The sequence below is a fragment of the Leptidea sinapis genome, chromosome 46, assembly GCF_905404315.1.
Source record: "Leptidea sinapis chromosome 46, ilLepSina1.1, whole genome shotgun sequence".
Lineage (NCBI taxonomy): Eukaryota > Metazoa > Arthropoda > Insecta > Lepidoptera > Pieridae > Leptidea > Leptidea sinapis.
In genome coordinates, this window is record NC_066310.1 from 5,016,769 (window position 1) to 5,039,111 (window position 22,343).

Consider the following 22,343-nt stretch of genomic DNA (forward strand, 5'->3'; position numbering starts at 1 on the left):
TTTTTATGGAATAGGAGGACAAACGTGATCACTTAACACCAGGTGACGTACGCTACGGGTCACCTGGTGTTAAGTGATCACCGCCGCCCACATTCTCTGGCAACACCAACACTGATGAATCACAGGAGCGTTGCCAACCTTAAACTTTAAAAAACATGAAGCAAAGCCACGTTGCACTCCAGTAACGTAGTGTAGTACAAAAATATTTAAAATAAACCTTTAAAATAAAATTAACCTGAAAACTATAGAGTCATTCGATTAATATTGTAAAGAATTGGCAGTCGTTTTCTAATAAATATATATTTTATATTCGTATTGTCTATCTAACAATTGTAAGCGTGTGGATTTTAAAACTTCGCCTTAACTAGGCATTTCTTTTGACCTTGACATATTAAGGCAGATTTTAGTGCTGCCTGTCTTTAGTAAAACTTTGAAAATCGTTTAATTCACAAAATCAATTTGAATTGACTAGGGACTTATCAAGAATTAATGCTTTGACGCTTGGAGAGAGTCACAAAATGCATGAGGCATATTTGGGATTTCTCCAGAGCATTTGACTGAGTCCACAATGATATTTTACTTCTAAACCTGAAGCATTATGTAGTATCTAAGTCGTAATGCTTCAGGTAGTCAGCATAAACGGCAAATAATCATCGGATAAACCTGTAGGAATAGCTGTTACATTCTCGGTCCTTTCTTGTTTCTTATAACTTGTCTGATTAAAGTCGTATCAGGTTTTTCAACTGTTTTGATCAGACTTTTACCATCAGGTAGAACATCTACTATTTTCGTTACCTACGTAAAAATACTAACCTTAATAACTTCATTAATGCTATGCAACGTGGGGCTGGCTCCAATGCCCGTCGCAACTTCCACCAGTACCTCCTCCGGTCTGACCCGCCACGCCGTATTATTTAACTCCGCTTCTATTCTCACCTGTCTGAAATTGCTTTATGATAAAATGAAAAAATACATGCAAAGGTTTTTTTTCTGCATTCAAAATTTCGAAAATCGTATGATTTATAACATAGGAATAAACTTTCGAAAAGGCTTAATTGCAGAAGTGGTATATTATTTCAGTGTACTTCTAAAATTAAATTTCGAATCTAAAAAAATATAATACATAAGAGGCTACAATTTCACTTGTAACTTTAATTTTTATGTCTTGTTTAAGCCTTAATGAAATTTACTATCCATATTTAGAAATTCCTACTGCAGTATACTCAGAGTAAAAGAGAACAAATATATTTTTCCAAATTGTAGTCAATTGTAATAATCACAGAACAGAAACTGTTCCGTGGGTATAAAAATATTAATTTAATGTAAACAGCACATAATTTCAAAACAATGAAATATAAAAGAAGCATTTCTCTGACTATTATAATAAAACTATTAAAAAGTGGCACAAATTGAAATTATATTTTTCTGAATCACTAATGAAAGTCGGAATTTACAACCAGTTCAATGTAGCATGCACAGACATGGTATCAATACAGAGGCGATATGGTTAAAAATTTATAATCATTTATTTACTAGATAATATGTATGGTTAGTTACTTCCTTTATCAAATACACCCACAGTTGGAAAAGCTACTTTTCATTTCTCATACTCGGAAAGTAATGCTGTTTTGATCTGATTATTGGGTGGAAAATGCTGCTTCCGTCCATAGAGAGGGAAAAACTCATACAAATTACTTCCCACCTAAGGGCCGGAATGAACTTTGAAAATAGAACTGTTGTCAGCTGTGTAGAGTTTTATGTAAATACAAACTCATAAAAAAATATGCTGTGGCCATGTGACTTTCTAAACAGCCAGTGTGAACACAGCGTAAAATTCTTTGAGCGGAATAAGCCGCAACAATTACGCGGTGAATTCCATATTTAAAATTTAAAAAGTCGACATAAATTATTGTCCTAATTTGACAACTAATTGTAAATAGGTACTACTAATATTATTATATACTAGCTGACCCGGCAAACGTTGTTTTGCCATATAAAGTATAATTCACGCGATAGTTTTATAAGTAATAAAATATTGCCTATATTATAGCCTGTACATCATTTTGTTCTATTGTCAATAGTTTTTGCAGCGCACGCAAAAATAGGTTTTTGATTTGACACCTTGTGTTACAAAATACCAATTTTATTACGGATCCCTAATTTTGAAAAAAAAAAACATAGCCTATAGCCTTCCTCGATAAATGGACTACCCAACACTGAAAGAATCATTGAAATCGGACCAGTAGTACCAGAGATTAGCGCGTTCAAACAAACAAACAAACAAACGAACAAACGAACAAACACTGCAGCTTTATATATTAGTATAAATTATCAATAAATAGTTTAGATCAACAACTACTTTTATCTTCCTCATATTCGAAATGAAAAGTCAAGTGCCTAACACGGGTAAAAGAATCAATTCCAACTCGGACTATAGCCGCCCTTGTTGCGTTCGGGCGTCTAAATAGGTACCTCATGAATTGATTCTTTCGACCCTAGGTTAACAATCTACTATTTATAGACACTGAGGCATTTCTCATTATTAGCATAGTTAATTCTATGTTATCTAAATGTTATGATTTATCTATAGTGTTCATTCCGCTAGGATTTGGTGGTCTACACGCAGAATGCACCTCCTGCCCGCACTGCTTAGAGTTAGGGGTTATAGTCACAGTACAAGTAATGGAATAGTAGCGTTACTCAGCGGTCTCCTTAAAATTTATATCTACGTCTGGACGGAGCGCTAGGGTTGGTACAGACAAAAATATTAACGACGCGGACGCCGCAGCGCAGGCACTTTTTTTTTTGGAAATAAGGGATGAGACGAGCGAGACGTTGAGTTGATGATAATTGATACGCCCTGCACATTACAAGATACCGCTCAGGATTATTGAAAAATCCAGAAAGTCTGAGCGGCACTACAATTGCGCTAGTCACCTTGAGACAGTCTCATTTGCCCAGTAATTTCACTAGCTACGGCACCCTTCAGACCGAAACACAATAATGCTTACACATTACTGCTTCACGGCAGAAATAGGTGCCGTTGTGGTACCCATAATCTAGCTGGCATCCTGTGCAAAGGAACCTGGACCTTAACCTGGACAGCGACCAGACTCGCTAGATTCCCAAGATTGCTTAGCGGCCGTGTCAATAGTGTGTATGTGTGCGTTCGTCGATTCCATGTGTTCTTGTATACAGTTAAAGTACTGTACATACTGTATTGTGTTCATAGTCCTCCACTTACGAAGCAGCCACCTTAATCCCCGACCGAACGGGGTTTTCTTCAATTAGCCTTGTAACATTAGCCACATTATTTTCGTTGACGGCAGTTGAAGGCCGCCCTTCACGAAATTTGTCATGTAAAGAAACCCGACCTCTCCCGAATTCAGCAAACCATCGCCTCACGGTGCTCAAGCAAGGTGCTTCTCTCCCAAAAGCATTTTGAAGACGAGCGACGGCCGGGTAAGTCGGTAACGTAGACTAACAAATCTTATTCGAATTAACACTTAAAACAACTTATAACATTAAGATAGTTACGGATTTCCGCAAAATAACGCTTAAAGATATAATTGTTATTATATCTATTCTAATAAAGTAGCAGTTTCATTAAATCAACTCAACTGTTAATAACATTGTTATTTCATCGCATTTACATTCGCATCGTAATTAAATTATGTCAACGATTTCAAACGGGCTGCATAGCTTTATGAGCTAGGAGATAATACGCACAGAATTATAATTACGATTTTGTTTACAAACACAAATACATTTTGTTTAGAAACATACAGAATTAATACTTTTTGTTATGCAAAAACGTATATACAAATTGGCGGAGTTATTTTCATGTTATATAGGCTATATATAAAATGAACTAGGACGAGACTATAAGTTGGAAAAGCATGTCTTCACAGACGCAAATTGTCTAGTTACGACCAAAGAAATAAATCAAATCAAATCAAAATCACTTTATTCATGTATGTCACAGAAATGACACTTATGAATGTCAAAAAGATATTTTTCTTATTGAATCTACCGCTACTTCGTAAAGGGTTGAGCTAATGAGAGGAAGTAGCAAGAAACTCATTGCCACTCTTTTATATCAAGATTTACATTTCCATCGATTTGCAAATCATTTCAATTACAATATAATATGCAATGTATAATATAAAATTATGCAACAAACATACTCAAACTATAAATATAAATAAAAAGCCTCCCAGGAGACATACTCCTGCCACCAGTGGGAAAGTACTGTTTTAGTATAATTTGAAACGGCGTACGTGAAACTTAGAGTCACCTTTTGCACAACCTGAAACTATGCCAATCAAAATATTATATTTTAGTCTTTTTGTAACTATTTTTTTTAATGTGGTGGTAGTTTTTGAAGTGCAATCAAAAAAGAGTTGTAAAGGAATCAATTTTGAGGAAATAATTTTGTATGCCTTTTAAAATAAAATATATGATAATCGTTGTTCACAATGAGATTTTTAATTTATACGTATTGCCGTCGCTTTGCTGGATAAGTCCCTCAACATCCAGTATATTACAAGCGTATACGTAGCATTTTAATGTATATGCCTATGGGTATGTTCCGATATGCACTGCGACCACTGTACAGTGAGACGTCAAGTTAGTATACTGTGAAGCCGTTCCTTAATAGCCAGTTATATTGGTTACTATTTAAAACGGAACGCAATCCCGTATACTGTCAGCCGCATTTTTTGTCGCAGCATTGAAATGAGTGCATTAAAGTTTGCTAGTTCATTAAAAATATTTGGGATTAAACTGTAGGTATGGTTTATAAAACGTTAGGCACTCGAGTGGTTTTGACTGATCACGTGATCAAAGTACTGCGAGTACCTTACCTCGAGAACGCCAGTGCTCACAGTAAAATATGGGCACGATTTATGACGTCATATATTTCCCTAGGGTACTGCGGCAGTATACTGGCAGTCCATACGTATTCTTCTACAGTGATAGCACTGGGCAGTGCTCGCAGTGCATATCGGAACATACCCTATATTAAGCAATTGCCCACATCATTTCTATTACCTTTTTATTTATATTTCTATTGGTTATAACCTGGCTATAACCAATTACTTTCTATACATATAGACAAATCAAGTGGTATAAAAACGAAGCCGAAATATGGAAGATACCACAAATTACACCATAATAACCCACGACTACTGCTATATCTATACATTGCCGCATTTACTCCAGTTGCTCAAAACATTCTTGCTCAATAAGCAGCAATGTAAAACATTAATTCACTATATCACATTTACTCACTTTGCATATATTGTATTTGAAATGACTTGACTTAAAAGAGTGGCAATGAGTTTCTTCCTTTTCCTTCTCATTAGCTCAACTCTTTACGAAGTAGCGGTAAATTCAATAAGAAACAATATTTTTTTTTTTTTGACATTCATAAGTGTCATATCCGTGACCTACATGAATAAAGTGTTTTTGAATTTGAATTTGAATATACAGTTCAGCTTAGGTATGTTGAATTTAGAACCCGATTCGGACAGTGACAGTAATTGACACAAGAATAAGGGGTAAAATGTGCTTAGATTGTCTTTAAGCATACTTTTGCCTTTCCGCTTTCAAACTGCAAATGACATGTTGTTATATGTGTATAGTACTCCATTGGTAATAACACTCATGAATAATATATCTATCATTTGTCTACGTCTAACATAATATTGACGATTTCAATTTTTAAATAAAATTTTTTGAATAAATTAAATCGTAATTTTTTATCTGCTAACCGAACCAATCTTTAGGGCGCCCTGATCACTTTATTTCATGTATTGAATGAGACTGAACTGTCCGTCATCTAGTGAAAATGGCACTGGTATTAAAATACGTTTTAATATAATTCGCACGACACGCCACAAGTTAGGATATCATCCTCACCATCTGGATGTGTGGCGGTCCTCCACAGTGCGGTTTTCAAGGAGCTTTCTTCCACGTACTACAAAGCTGTGGAATGAGCTTCCTTGTGCGGTGTTTCCGGGACGATACGACATGGGTACCTTCAAAAAAAGCTTGTACACCTTCCTTAAAGGCCGGCAACGCTCCTGTGATTCCTCTGGTGTTGCAAGAGATTGTGGGCGGCGGTGATCACTTAACAAGAGGTGACCCGTACGCTCGTTTGTCCTCCTATTCCATAAAAAAAAATGGACTGACTGTAATACTAAAAATATTGACACACTTTAACACAAATTTTACACAAACAGGCACATTCTTATGCCTAGTTTGGGGCAATGCCTACTATGGGCACAAGACAGCGATATATTTATGACAATATACTACTTAAACATACAAAAATACATATAAACATCCATGACACGGAGACAAACACACATATTCATCATATAAATATTTGCATCTACCGGGATTCGAACCCTGGATCTCTAAGCAGTAGGCAGGGTCACTACCCACTGGGGTCGTCATATAATATACATATAAAACTATATAATAAAATACTTACTTGTAGGCAAAATATGAGGCCGTAACTGCAAGTGTAAGGAATACAGCCAAGCCAATGAAACAGTATATTATAACTGTCTGCGCCTCTGAGCCGCGTGAAATATCATAATTATTAATTAACCCCGAGCTTCCGAGATAAAACTTATCCAATTAAAATAATTTAATATGGACTTTCTCAGGGATTACGTCACAGCGGCAATACGCATATTGTACAGCAACATTTGTAAGTTTTAACAAGCGGTGTTCATAAGTATTCGCTTTTATTTTTAAGGCTTCTTAGAGCTACGACTTATCAAGTGATCACTTCCATAAAAAAATATGAAATAGCTTTTCTTAAAAAATTTAGTATAAATAAAGATATTTTTGAAATTATGCATCTTTCTACGTAATATGCATAATTTCAAAAATAAAGATATTTTTGAAATTATGCATATTATGCATCTTTGGTACGCTCCCTTTTTTGAACAGAGGAACTCCAATTCATATTAAGTAAACGTAGTTTAAGGGACTTGTTTAGATTTGCCTGTCAGCCAGTGAAAGTTTTGTCATAAGTTCAACCGTTTTGGAGATAAGCCCAAACAAAAAGACGGAGAGTAATTTGGATTACTGTTATAAGTAGATATTTCAATATAAAATACAAGCAATTAATCTATTGTATTATATGATAAGGTAAAGTGTTAGAATGTATATTTTATTTGTTGGCACTTACCACCCTGGCATATCGGGTCCGTCCCCAGGAAACCACATCTCGGCTTATCAGGAGGCGGGGCGCGTCGACCTCCCGGCCAATGTATCGCCTTGCCAGCCACTGGCTTATAACTGCTGTTTAGTCCGTGATAGAAAGCTACCACCTGTTGGGAATTTCCAAGAACATAAGCCAGGGCATAATGATATCGTATTTCACAAATGACACTTTAAACTGAGTTTAATAAAACAGTTTATGTATACGAATTCAAATTAAGTTGCCTTAAATACTATTGGCCAATTTTCGCGGGTTAAGGGGGAGTACAAATAGAAGTATTTAAATATAAATTATTATTTCGATTTTGTTTTGAAGTATTATATATACTTTATTTTAAACTTAATACATATTATTAATTAAGATTATAGTATAGCAAATTTTAATTTATTTAATATAATCTCTAATAGAGCTTTATTAAATATACAATATAATATATACCCACATCCTTAAATAATTTTTGTTCAGATATCAAACTCAAATAATCTTTATGCAAGGGAAATTAAATTAATAATTTATTAATAATTAAAGTATTTTAATAAACACGATGTTTGTGTCCAAACTAAAAGCTAAAAACACAAAATAATAAATTTATTTTTTAATTTCAAAATAATTAGTTCACTTTTTATTTTATATAAATTTATTTTTAAATTTCGAAGCAAAAAATGATTTTTGTTTTTCATGGGATTCCTTCTTATTTTTTTAATTATGTACCTACTCATAATTTTCCACATTAATTATTCTGTTAAAATAAGTGTGACTTTCTTATTTAAGTTTATACAAGATGAATCGATTATAAACATACACTTGGGAATCGAAAATGTATAAATATTTTATGAATTTCAATAGTGACTTATTTGTTCCGCTCAAAATAAATAAAATAAAGTTCAACTACCCGTCGTTACAGAGCTCCTTATTCATGCCATTTCACAAAAATATAGAATTACCTCAAATTTTCCTGTAACAGGATCCAAATCAAGGATAGCATAATCGGCGTCCCGGTCTCCCACTGCGTCGATGCGCACGTGTCCCGTTATTCCTGACGATATTTAAAGAGGAAACTTTCAAACATTTGCATTAGAATCTGGAAATCCCTTAATTATTTACTTAATAAAATCAAGGGACCATTAACACTCAAGAGCATTAGCATTCATCGACATAAAAGCTTATTTCATGTGTAAAGGAAAAGAGAAATTCTCATTATTAAAAATGAGAATTCCTCTTTTTGCATTACGGCACCTTAAAATGTATTTATTCAGTTATAAATATTAACTAGCAACTTTTGTGTGACATATTTCATGTGTCTCAAAAGGAGCTGTATCTATTTGGACTTTAGATAACGTTTTGCTTTTATGTAAAGTTATTTTTATTATGCGAACACAGAAATTAATTATAAATTCTTCATAATGCTTTTTTTAATTCCCTTTCGTAAATAAAACGGCTTTACTTTGGTATATGTTACTTTTGGAACTCATATTTATTTTCCATATCTAAACTATACGTACCTACCTACCAAATAATAATTATAATACTAGGGGTTTAAGTATGAAATTCCCGTTTTATTGTAATAAGTACTTCGAATTGACATAGAACCTTCATGGCTTGAGATTTTTGATTTAAACTTTTTTCACATGCTACTTGCGAAGTTCTTCTTTTAAAAAATATGCGACATTCGATTATCGACTTCCCACGCGGAACTAACGCGGCTGAAACAGCTCGCAACATCAATGTTGAGTTTGTAGAGGGGTCTACTAATTAATGCACCGTGCAATTTTGGTTTACACGCTTTCGTGATGGAAACTTTGATTTGAAGAACGAACCACGAGGAAGAGAGGTGAATAACAATAAAGAGAGAGAAGAGAATAAAGAGAATTATAATATTGACACACTTTAACACAAATTATCTCGCCCCAAATTAGGCATATAGCGAGTGTTAAGGATTGCAAGACAACGACATATTTAATGCAATATACTTACTTAAACATACATAATCACATATAATCATACATAAATACATTTAAACATCCATGACTCGGAGAGAACTTTTTTTAACCTGTTACCTGCCGCCGAATTCCATCTTCGGACGACACGCCACAATTTAGGATATCATCCCCACCATCTGGATGTGTGGCGGTCCTCCACAGTGCGGTTTTCAAGGAGCTTTCTTCCTCGTACTACTAAGCTGTGGAATGAACTTCCTCGTGCGGTGTTTCCGGGACGATAGGACATGGGTACCTTCAAAAAAAGCGCGTAGGTACACCTTCCTTAAACGCCGGCAACGCTCTTGTGATTCCTCTGGTGTTGCAAGAGAATGTAAGCGGCGATGATCACTTAACACCAGGTGACCCGTACGCTCGTTTGTCCTCCTATTCCATAAAAAAAAAATCCATATTCATCATATAAATGCTTGCCCCCTACCGGGATTCGAACCCGGGACCTCTAGCTTAGTAGGTAGGATCGCTAACCACTCGGCGAAATAGGTCGTCATGAATACAATGAATTGAAAGAGATGGTGGAAGCCGATCCGAACCAAACTACCCAGGACTTAGCGGCATAGTTTAACGTTACCTTACCAACAATATTGACTCATTTGCGTCAAATCAATAAAATAAAAAAATATGAAAAATGGGTGCTTCATGATTTGACTGGTCTGCGGAAAGAAAAGCGTGTCGAAACTTGTGTTGCCTTGTTGAATGGATACAGAAATGAAGGAATATTGAGATCGAATTGTGATATGCGATGAAAAATGGATTCTTTACGATAACGGTAAGCGAAAATTGCAATTAGCTGACCCCAGTTCGAACGCCGCAACAGTGTCCTACCAATAAAAAGGTAATGGCAACTGTTTGGTGGTCTCAGCATGGTGTTATTAACTATAGCTTTTTCCAATTTGGTAAAGCAATTACGGCAGATGTCTACTGTGCCGAACTCCGAACAATGATAGCAAAACTAGCAGTGAAACAGCCCAGATCTTCACCATTATTGCTCCATGATAATGAGACCTCAGTACATACATGCACGGGAAAGCGTTTTAACTGTCAATAGTAGAAATCATTCGTTACCCTCCGTATTCGCCAGATCTTGCTTCGTGATTTGGACAATTTTCTACATGATAAATAGTTTTCTTCTCAGGTGGCTTGCTTTCACACAGATTGTCGAATCTAGATCACCACAGTTCTATCGCAAAGGCATAAATGATCTTCCTATTATATGGCAGCAATGTATAGATAGTAATAGTAATTATTTTGATTAAATAAAAAGGTTAAATTACAAAAAAAAACAATTTTTCAGTACAAATTGGCAATTTCATACCTACTTTAACCACTAATATTTAGTTGATACTTAGAATCTAACAAACCCTATTAACCAATTAGAATTTAATTCCATCATAAATTGCCCCAAGAGAATTAGCAGACCTTATTCTTAAAGAAAATATTATTAAAAATCCCGTTATGTTCTCAAATTGAATGGATCGTGCTAAGATTAAGGATTGATCTCCGCTGCGCTCCAACTAGATACCAAAATTCCTAAAAACAATAGCTTTTTCATAACGGCAACTATTAGATGCTTGTGTGCGTGGCATCTTTCAAATTTTGTAACATACGCTTCGTGTTATTTTCCATTGAAATTGATAAAATACAAAATTCTTACTGATGTGGCACGTCAACGTCACACATTGTTCGAGACTGGCTCGAGTACGCCCACTTGGGCGTAGTATTAGTTAGTTAATGGCGCAATGAGAAAGATGAACTAACAGATTACGTAAAATACCGTGAAAATCTCGACCCCACATTCGACGCGTAATGTTCCTTCCGTTCCGGATATCACCGCCTTCTGTCAATGTCTCGTTCAGCGCCATACCAAGCAGATACACGCCGTCGTAAAACGCGCCGATGAAGAAATTTACCTAGAGTAACATTATCTGTAGTAGTAATGATGAATGAATGACGTTCACTGATCTCTACTATCTACCACTGGACTGGCGGCTGTCAAAGTGCTTTTGTGCCTGTTTGATTTGGCGAATATCAATTTGACGCTGTTGGCCATAGCGAGAGTCTGCGGTACTAAAACTAGTGTTGACAACCTCAGCAAACATCGATAGATGGTGGGAAACTATTTACAACAACAAAATTGTGTACTTTATGACGTTGATGCTTGAAGTATAAATAGCACGGAAAACGAACGAAATTAATACAAAATGCAAAAATACTTCAGAGTACTGTACGCTTCTCTCGCAGCCATTTGTATTATACGTCAAAATTAGTTCTCTGGACGCTCGCGAGTGGCGCTTCAAATAGGCACAATAATTTGCTGTCAAATATATGGAACAGCCTGTCCAGTGGTATATAAACAGGTCAGTGATAACGTTCTATACATATAGACAAATCTCCTCGTATAACATATAAACATGCCACAAATTACATCTATACATTGCCTCATTTACTCCAGCTGCTTAAAATATTCTTGGTCAATAAACAGCAGTGTAAAATATTTATTCAAATCAGGTTACGTATGTTGAATTTAGAACCTGATTATTCGGACAGTGACAGTTGACACACGACTGAGGAGAAAAGTGATCTTACATTGTCTTTAAGCACACTTTTGCCGTTCCGTTATCAGACTGCGAATGATATGTCCGTATGTATAGAACGTCATTGTGATGAATCGATAATATTACGATATTTTATTATCTAACTAAAAATTTAACAAAAAGTTTCGATGTTGTAATTCTTTTGGCATGTTAAGGAAACATTGTAAGAGTGACTTTTACACCTATTTAAGGAGCATATTATTAACTGCTGTGATGTCTAACAAAATATAATTGTTGAATTATACTCGTGTTTTACGAATGATATAGTACTGGCACGTAATAATATCAAATAACAATACTTTTAAAGGTACTTAATTATACCTGTATCAATTAATAACAATAACTGTGTTATTAATAAATGCTAAGTAAAGTTATTCCACATTTAAAACTATTTTTCTTTATGTATGTCACTACAGAATTACATGACAAGGAGAAGTAATTTTAAACTTTGAGTAACTTTACATTGCGTGTATGAATAAGACAGTATGTTTACCCACTAAGGGTACGCAGGATAAAACTTTTGGAATTACTGTTTCCGCAATTGCAATTGAAAATAAGGGACGAGACGAGCAGGACGTTCAGCTGATGGTAATTGATACGCCCTGCCCCATTACAATGCAGCAACGCTCAAGATTATTGAAAAACTCAAATCTGAGCGGTACTACAACTGCGCTCGTCACCTTGAGACATAAGGTGTCAAGTCTCATTTGCCCAGTAATTTCACTTGCTAGGGCGCCCTTCAGACCGAACCGCAGTAATGCTTACACATAATTGCTTCACGTCAGAAATAGGCGCCGTTGTGGTACCCATAATCTAGCCGGCATCCTGTGCAAAGGAGCCTGCCACTGGGAAAGCATCCTTTGTTTCACGTACCTCTTCTCCGTCTGAGAAGGTGTAGTTATAATGAAGCCTAGCTCGTGCCCGTACTCTGTCTGCGAACTCATCAAAGCGGTCTCCTGTGGGCAGCTTGAGTGACACCCGCAGCAGGGCCTCGTAGGCCGCTCGGGCTGCAGCGTCACGTTCGTCACCCGCTGCCCATCCAGTCTCCCCCCAGTACCCCCCCTGCATCATAACGGATACATAATAATAATATACCATACCTTATTCCTTACACATCCATCCTTCTCATACCTAAGCGTTATCCGTCTTCACGACCTACTTCACCTGGTGGAAGGCTGGCCAGAGAAAAGCCTCCGGTGCAAGAGCAATGGCAGTTTGTCCATGGCACCACGCGAGTGATCACAACGCCAGTCTGTCTGCGTTGACACACGAAAAAGACACCGCTAATACCACTTGCAAGAGAAGAACAAAGATATACCAGGTAGATCGTTCCGTCCTGTGCTTTAAAAGATTTAATTTCTTAGCACAAAACCGCTCCGCCTTCACGTGGTAATTGCCACACCCCTAAGCACGCACATACATTTGTGGTACACAATAAATACAGCACATTTATAATTTCCTCTCTTAGATTTCCATTCTCATACTGAAATATTCCATATTTAATTCATCATTAAAAAAATTCCGAATAATGAAATGAAGACACAAAATTATTATCATATACAGCGTGGCGCTGCAATGGCGAAATTAAATGAACACAAGCTACTTAACCGTAAAAATAAAAAATAAATAAAATTAAAGTAGGTAATTGACATTTTCAAACAAAGATATTACACATTTAGGAAGCAAAATTTTAATCATCCTTACGTGGGCGCTATTCACCTACGAGTTCTGATGGCTACGGCGCGTCGTGGAAGAATTGTCAGTGCCTACGCTCTCACGTGGGTGCTATTCACCTACGAGTTCTGACGGATACGGCGCGGCGTGGAATAAGTGTCAGTGCCTACGCTCTTACGTGGGCGCTATTCACCTACGAGTTCTGACGGCTACGGCGCGTCGTGGAAGAAGTGACAGTGCCTACGCTCTTACGTGGGTGTTATTCAACCACGAGTTCTGTCGGATACGGCGCGGCGTCGTAGAAGTGTCATTGCCTACGCTCTTACGTGGGTCTTATTCACCTACGAATTCTGACGGCTACGGCGCGCCGTGGAAGAAGTGACAGTGCCTACGCTCTTACGTGGGTGTTATTCAACTACGAGTTCTGTCGGATACGGCGCGGCGTCGTAGAAGTATCATTGCCTACGCTCTTACGTGGGTGTTATTCACCTACGAATTCTGACGGCTACGGCGCGCCGTGGAAGAAGTGACAGTGCCTAAGCTCTTACGTGGGCGTTCTTCACCTACGAGTTTTGTCGGCTACGGCGCGTCGTGGAAGAAGTGTCAGTGCCTACGCTCTTACGTGGGCGCTATTCAGTATTTACCTGCGAGTTCTGACGGCTACGGCGTGGCATGGAAGAAGTGTGTGTACTAGATTACTTATGTGATGTTCCGAAATGATGTTATAATAATTCATCCAATAATATTTCATTACATATGACAATCCATACAATGAGCGGGCGCGGGGTACTTAATTTATATGTGCAAAATAACGTTTACCGGGACAGCACTAGAACCAGAGAACTGTCTGCTTAATACAAAATATCACTGTTGAGTACTTTTGTACATCAGTTAGTGTTATTCACTGCTATTAATTCAACAGCGTATTTTTCATTTTATATTTCACTGCATTTTTTTAAAGTTTGGAATCACTCCTCAGCCACGCTATATCGTTTGATTGTTGTAGACATTTACAAATAATAATCAATAGGTTGCAGTCGCGATCCTCACCTGAAATATCTCCACATCCAGGAAGGCCCATTCTCCACGCGTCATACCCAAGGAGTGAGCAGCCAACAGGAATTCTCGTACCAGCGAACCACGCACGCTTAGTATTACAACTGTACACAAAGATTATAAAATCAGTCATAGATAATAATAACATTCTATTTTTGAATTGAAAACTTCGTTAGCGGCGTTGATTACTTTTCTTGGGATTGGGTATAAAATGTTAAACTCGCGGCAGGACACGTGACCTGATCTAAAATTCGTAAGACAGTCGTTGAAATTATGGATGGAGGTTGATTTATCTGAGACAAAAACTTTTAAATGTTAAATATTTTTTATGTGTTTTAACCACATAAATGCTAATGCTACTTTTATACTTTTTTTTTATGGAATAGGAGGACCAACGAGCGTACGGGTCACCTGGCGTTAAGTGATCACCGCCGCCCACACTCTCCTGCAACACCAGAGGTATCACAAGAGCGTTGCCGGCCTTTAAGGAAGGTGTACGCGCTTTTCTTGAAGGTACCCATGTCGTATCGTCCCGGAAACACCGCACAAGGAAGCTCATTCCACAGCTTCGTGGTACGAGGAAGAAAGCTCCTTGAAAACCGCACTGTGGAGGACCGTGTGCATTCCAAAATATTTAAAAATGCACAACGTTAATGTTCATGTTTTCACTTCTGCCGGCACTCCCGGAGTGCAACCCGTATTTTTTTTATTCAAATAGGCTTTGAAAAGCTCTTTCGTATCTTTATACATTTTCAATATGTCATAAACTTTTTCCTGCAAAAGTCGCCACAAGTGCAAATGTCGGGTTACATAAATAATAAGTAGTTTTATTTATTTCGAGCATTGGTAGTAAGAAGCTCAGACCAAAACACCATAAAAAGAAAATTAAAATCATTTTTCAATACAGGTCAATCATTTTTCAACTACGGTGCCTATTTCTGCCGTAGAGCAGTAATGTGTAAGCATTATTGTGTTTCGGTCTGAAGGGCGCCGTAGCTAGTGAAATTACTGGGCAAATCAGACTTAACATCTTATGACTCAAGGTGACGAGCGCATTTGTAGTGCCGCTCAGAATTTTTGGGGTTTTTCAAGAATCCTGAGCGGTACTGCATTGTAATGGGCAAGGCGTATCAATTACCATAAGCTGAACGTCGTGCTAGTCTCGTCCCTTATTTTCATAAAAAAAAAACCCATTAGGTTTATGAGCAAAAAAATTATTGATGAAGGGTAGGTTATACCTCCATTTTATCACAGTCATAATATAATATCGAAAATATTTTAAGTAACATAAATCAAAAAGATTAACAGTAAGCGACATTCAAGCCGGCCCACATTCTAGCGCTTAACAAAGCGCAGGTCCGGCCACACATGGAGTATTGCTGTCATCTCTGGTCTGGCGTACCCCAGTATCAGCTCGATCCATTTGACCGCGTGCAACGCAGAGCAGCTCGAATTGTCGGGGACCCAGTGCTCTGCGAACGGCTGCATCACTTGGCGTTGCGTAGAGACATCGCTTCATTGTGTGTCTTCTACCGCATTTATCACGGGGAGTGTTCCGAAGAGCTGTTTAACCTGATTCCTGCCGCCAAATTCCACCTTCGCACGACACGCCACAAGTTAGGATATCATCCCCACCATCTGGATGTGTGGCGGTCCTCCACAGTGCGGTTTTCAAGAAGCTTTCTTCCACGTACTACAACGCTGTGAAATGAGCTTCCTTGTGCGGTGTTTCCGGGACGATACGACATGGGTACCTTCAAAAAAAGCGCGTACACCTTCCTAAAAGGCCGGCAACGCTCTTGTGATTCCTCTGATGTTGCAAGAGAATGTGGGCGGCGGTGATCACTTAACACCAGGTGACCCGTACGCTCGTTTGTCCTCCTATTCCATAAAAAATACATGACAATTTTCATAGGTACTAGACTATATCAGGTCTTACGAGGAATATACTAGTGTCTAGACAACCCGACAGCCCGATAATACGAGAACAATTTTGATTTGTTAATGTATGCGTTAGTTAGTGGTTTAGTATTCGAAATACTAAGGAGCTAATTATTCCAAGCGTGGCTGACTTTTTACGACTTTTCAATCATAAAGGGTTACAGTTTAATAGATTAGTTTACTTTTTCTATCTTGCTGTAGCTGCTTTCGTGATGTTCTTCTCTCTCACATGCTTTGTTTGTTCTTTTTTTATGACAATAACGGATGAGACGAACAGGACTTTCATGGGAATTGATACGCCCTGCCCTATAGTATAATGCAGTGCCGCAGGATTCTTGAAAATCCAAAACTTCTGAGTGGAACTACAACTGCGCTCGTCACCTTGAGACATAAGATGTTAAGTCTAATTTGCCCAGTAATTTCACTAGCTACGACCGCGGCGCCCTTCAGACCGAAATACAGTAATGCTTATACATGACTACTTAGCACAGCTGCATAATATAGCCTGTATCCTGTGCAAATGAGCCTCCCTCTGGTCTTTACGCTATTATATTGTAAGTCTGTATATAATATAATCTAAGTACTTAAACAAATCCAATATAATGATTTGGTGTTTCGAATTTACAAAGCAATAACAGGCATAAACAGAGCGACTATTACAAGAGAGATATCTCAAGTCAATTTCCTAATATGCAAATATTGGGGTTGAGCAGGTTATCAACTGTAAAATAGATCCTGTAGATGAAGCCACAACCTGAGAGTTGAACAAAGCATACAAGAATTTACTCGAACTGTTAACTCAGTTTATTTAATCGGCACGGAACGCCGGAGGTAGTGGGTTCGATTCCCGCTTCGTTCATAAGATTTTGTGTTTCAAATTTTATTTGTGTAATAACAGGTATAATATACATATATTCAAAGAAAATTTATTGAATTAGGAGTTACTTTGCGGAAATCCATAATAATACAAATGATTTAAGTTTTCCTTAGTGTTAATTCCGCCAATATTTGTTTTTTTAAAACAATTCGACACGTGTTTCGCCTCCACACGAGGCATCCTCAGGACGTGTTGTCTCGCCAAAATCTGGCACGAGACTGCAATGTATAATTATGGATTTCCGCAAAGTAACGCCTAATTCAATAATAAATGTTCAGTAAGTGATTTTAAATCATATTTTGAATAGAATTATATGAATTTTAATATTATGAACACGTAATTCATATTCTATACCTTATTTAAAAAAAAAAAAAACAAAAAAAAAGCAGTCTCGTGCCAGATTTTGGCGAGACAACACGTCCTGAGGATGCCTCGTGTAGAGGCGAAGCACGTATGGTTGAATGGTTTAAAAAAAACAAATATTGGCGAATTAACACTAAAGACAAATTAAATCATTTGTATATATTCAAAGGTTCTTATTACTCATATATTCAGCATTTATATAGTAAGCTTTGGTTATTAACCTAGATTTACAATTCAATCATCTAAACGCTAAAAATATCAGTTAACTGTTGGCCTATAACCTTGTCTCGCCCACTCAGTGTTAAATTTTAGGTCGAGGTCTATAACGAATTGTAGTGAAAGAAAGCTATGAAAGGAAAGAGAATCATTTTCAAAGGCCTCAAAATGGCGTTCAATGAATGTGAGATCATTTTCGAAATCCAAGATGGCTGCCCCGTACTTAATAATTTTTCTCTACCCCTACCTAGACAATAATTATGCAAAATTTTAAAAACGGTTGAATAGCCAAGGCGGGAAAGCGTAAAAAACAAACCAATTACAGATACTCCAAGTCATCTTGACGCGCGACTCTTATGTGCGTGTGCTTGTAAATATGCAATCCAAAATCTGGCACGAGACTAACACGTCCTGAGGATGCCTCGTGTAGAGGCGAAACACGTGTTGAATTGTTTAAAAACAAATATTGGCGGAATTAACACTAAATAAAACTTAAATCATTTGTATTCCAATTAGCATAACAACATTCAGTTATGATAAAATTAATAGAATCATTTGTAACCTGTTAATATCATACTGTTTTAGTTATTATAATATTTAGTATATTTTTAAAATCTGTTTAAGATCTTAGTGCTGTCACTTTATAATGAAGTTGTCAGTTTCGTATTACTATTAGGTAACTATTACGAATGGCTCTCAGCTATTGGGCACTTCTTTTTGGGACAGTCGAAAGTATCTGACGTGTGCTGGCTGCTGGTCACCCGACCGCCCTATTGTTATAAAACATTTAGCGTTACTTGTATATATTTGTGATTATAGTGAAATAATATAATATACTATATTCCATTCAAGTGGTACGTAAAAGTGTTTTTATACGCTTTATATTAGCTTCACCTGTATGTTTGTAACCGACTTCTTTGGGCGCGATTTTGACCCACTTTAATTGGCTAGATTTCGTTCAAACTTTGTAGATTTATCGAAGACCGATGACATTACACTAATTTGATAAAATTATTAAATTTTTCAATTTGCAAAATATGATTTTTATTAATTTATATAATATTCATCTATAGTCGATAAGGCAGGAATTGATGTTAAAGTACTTAATAGTTTTAAAAATACGCTTTTATAGAAAATTTAACTAAAAAATTAAAACTAAATAATAGTTAAAAAAAACTAAAAAGCATGCTTTATATAAAATTCAACTAAAAAAAAAAATACTGTAAAAAAAGCGTGGGTTGCTTTTTAAGATATTATTAAAATAATAATTCTTCAACACCCCACGCTTTTTTTACAATATTTTTTTTTTACACTATTTTCAATTTAAATTTATTTTCTATTTTTTAATTGAATTTTATATAAAGCGTGCTTTTAGTTTTTTTTTTACTATTATTTTTAGTATAATAGATAGGTTGTTAAAAATGGCCGTAAAAGTATTAATGTATCTTCAGACAGAGATCCAATAACAGTGAGGAAATAACGTTAACGGAGCGAACATTTGTTCATGTCAGTTCATGTTCAATGTCACGCGTACGAAGCATAGCCGTCTGTCTGTTTACACATTACGTACGAACCACTGGACACGGTATTACACTCGCCGATAAATAAATACGATATATTGAAAGGATTATTTGTATTTCAGATTATTATATTACATTTAACAGTGGGAGGCTCATTTACACAGGATGCCGGCTAGATTATGGGTACCACACCGGCGCCTATTTCTGCTGTAAAGCAGTTATTGTGTTTCTGTCTGAAGGGCGCCGTACCTAGTGAAATCACTGGGCAAATGAGACTTAACATTTTATGTCTCAAGATGACAAGCACAATTGTAGTGCCGCTCAGAATTTTTGAGTTTTTTAAGAATCCTGAGCGGCATGCGTTGTAATGGGCAGGGCGTATCAATTACCATCAACTGAACGTCCTGCTCGTCTCGTCCGTTATTTTCATAAATAAAATTTCAGTGATATTGCCGATTTGTCTATCAAAAATGATACACATAGATAAATCAAATTTGTCATTATCGGCCTGTCAGGTGCTTAATACCCTAGTATACTCTAACTCCCTTATTCATAATAGTCTGCTAACTTAAAGCATTGCTAATTCTCACTCTGTCTTCTTCTATTGACCTAAGTCAGAATGAGAAAAAACACTCCTTAGCGGCTGTTTTATGTTAGCGGACCATTATGAATAAGGGGGTAACTGTCTTATTCATGATGAAGTCATCAATCAATGAAGAATCATCCGCTAAGTAGCGGAGATTTAAAAACGTGTCTAACATACGCTTGGTAAGAAATGGTATTCACAATCGCATATTAGAGCTAAAACGCTCTATAGTATAGTACGAAATGGCAACATTGCGTACTATAGAGACGTATTAGTTATGGGAGATTTATCTAACGAATATGAATAAGGAATTTTATCGAACGTTCGATAGGCTTAAAACACGTTTTAACTAATATAGCTTTATACCTTCGAAAAGCGTTTTATTATGAATAAGGCTTACGTTTACAACATTTCTATTATCTTCTTATTTCTATGGTGTAAGCATACGTTTTTTAAGACGCATCCTATTGACCTAAAAACAACGCACAAAGAAACTCATTCCTCAGTTTTGTTGTACGGAGAATAAAGTTCTTTAAAAACTGTACAGTGGACAAAAGCCACATATCCAGGTGTTGCTGGAGTATGAATTGGGTTTGAAGTCGCTATCAAGATATCATTATTGAGGTATCAGTTTTATACCTAAGTTATAGCCCAAACACATGGTCGGATTGGTACGTCCGGAACGACGGACGGTCCGGTGGGCGCAGTCGTCTCGCACCAATAGGTTATATTCTTCGATTTTTTTTTAATATATCCTAAAACGATCGTAAAAATTATATAGCCAATTGGTATTTTTATTTCCTCAAAATAATTCCACTTAATCCTAAGAAAAATTGTATTAAATTTAAACGACAAATATCGCGCTAAAAAGGAAGCCGCCATGATCGTGACGTCACAATAACATAAACAAAGAAACGTCAAATGTACGGCGCAAACTTTATTGAAAATAAAAATGACCTTTCATAGTCCATATCGTTAGTGTGTTGCTAAAAACAAATTGTTTCTTCTATAGTAACGTCACAAAATGGTGGTTGGCGTTTTCGGTCACGTGACATCCAGGATTTTAAATTTGCAAACATTAATAATTCGCATGTTTTTTATAACAAATTAGTATTGAATTTGCATTTGTTATGGTAAAAACTCTATAAATAATATACTTTCATAATTTAATTTTGATGGATGAAACTGACCAATTGGTCTGGCGTGCAATCGTGCAAATTTGCGGTGGACAATACGATATACCGCCGAAAATGGCTCGGCACCACACCGCGTCCAATGGTTCAGCCGGACCAAATCCGACTATGTGTTTAGGCTATTAGTGATTGCTTACCCCGTGCGTACATACTGACATCCCGTAACAAGGCCTCGCACGATTCCCGCTCGTTCCCATCCAACTCTCTGACCGCTTTCAACAATCCCTCTTTCCTTAATCCCCACTCTAAACTTTTACCTGAAAAAACACTTAAATTAATAAACGAACTTGAGCCCATCATCATAATCATCATCAGCCGGAAGACGTCCACTGCTGGACAAAGGCCTCCTCCAAAGATTTCCACGACGATCAGTCCTGCGCTGCCTTCATCCAACGTATAATTTATTGACCAGATCGTCGGTCCATCTTGTGGAGGGCCTACCAGTACAGCGTCTTCCGGTACGTGGTCGCCATTCGAGGACTTTACTGCCCCAACTGCCATCTGTCCGTCGAACTGCCCTGCCCACTGCTACTTCAGTTTCGCAATAATTTGGACTATGTCGGTAACTCTGATTCTTCTCCTCATTTCTGATTCGATCTCGCAGTGAAACTCCGAGCACAGCTCTATTTTCTATTTCTATTAGCTTTAGCCCGCAACTAGGTAAATACTTAAAATCAAATAAATCTTTTAAATAAATAATAGTTAAAAAAGAATAAATAGCACGGCATTATAGAAATTAGGCATTCAAATACATATTATGTGCGAAGAGAATGATGGCTGTGATTGAGGTGCTAGGTGGACCTGTTATATAAAAAATATGTATCTGTTGGGTGCGATTTCTAATTATGACAGTAATCACGACCATCATGTTTACGAAGCATCCAATACAAACAATGTATTCAAGCTCTAAAAAAATATGCTTAGATAATTTATACATCTAGATATAGTTTCTTGCTCTTAGACGACTAATAAAAACTAAGCCTAAAGCCTTTTATAAAGTTTACTTGAAAAATGTCTAACTAACATATAATATCGGTACAGATTCATGATATAATATCCGGACGACCGAGCCTTGCTCGGATTTTTAAG

At 36.8% G+C, this 22,343-nt stretch overlaps 1 protein-coding gene across 1 annotated transcript in view; it reads right to left on the reverse strand.

The window, feature by feature from the left end:
• Positions 1-819: 819 nt before the first annotated feature.
• The window catches only part of LOC126977918 (atrial natriuretic peptide receptor 1-like), a 66,698-nt gene continuing 45,174 nt past the window's right edge, over positions 820-22,343 (reverse strand). Inside the window, exons 5-11 of the mRNA XM_050826606.1 lie at positions 21,392-21,511; positions 14,553-14,662; positions 12,702-12,890; positions 11,009-11,144; positions 8,185-8,276; positions 7,208-7,349; positions 820-940 (exon numbers count right to left, since the gene is read on the reverse strand). Of these exons, the coding sequence (XP_050682563.1) occupies positions 933-940; positions 7,208-7,349; positions 8,185-8,276; positions 11,009-11,144; positions 12,702-12,890; positions 14,553-14,662; positions 21,392-21,511 (797 nt within the window). The 3' untranslated portion in view covers positions 820-932. The remainder of the gene's footprint in view (positions 941-7,207; positions 7,350-8,184; positions 8,277-11,008; positions 11,145-12,701; positions 12,891-14,552; positions 14,663-21,391; positions 21,512-22,343) is intronic.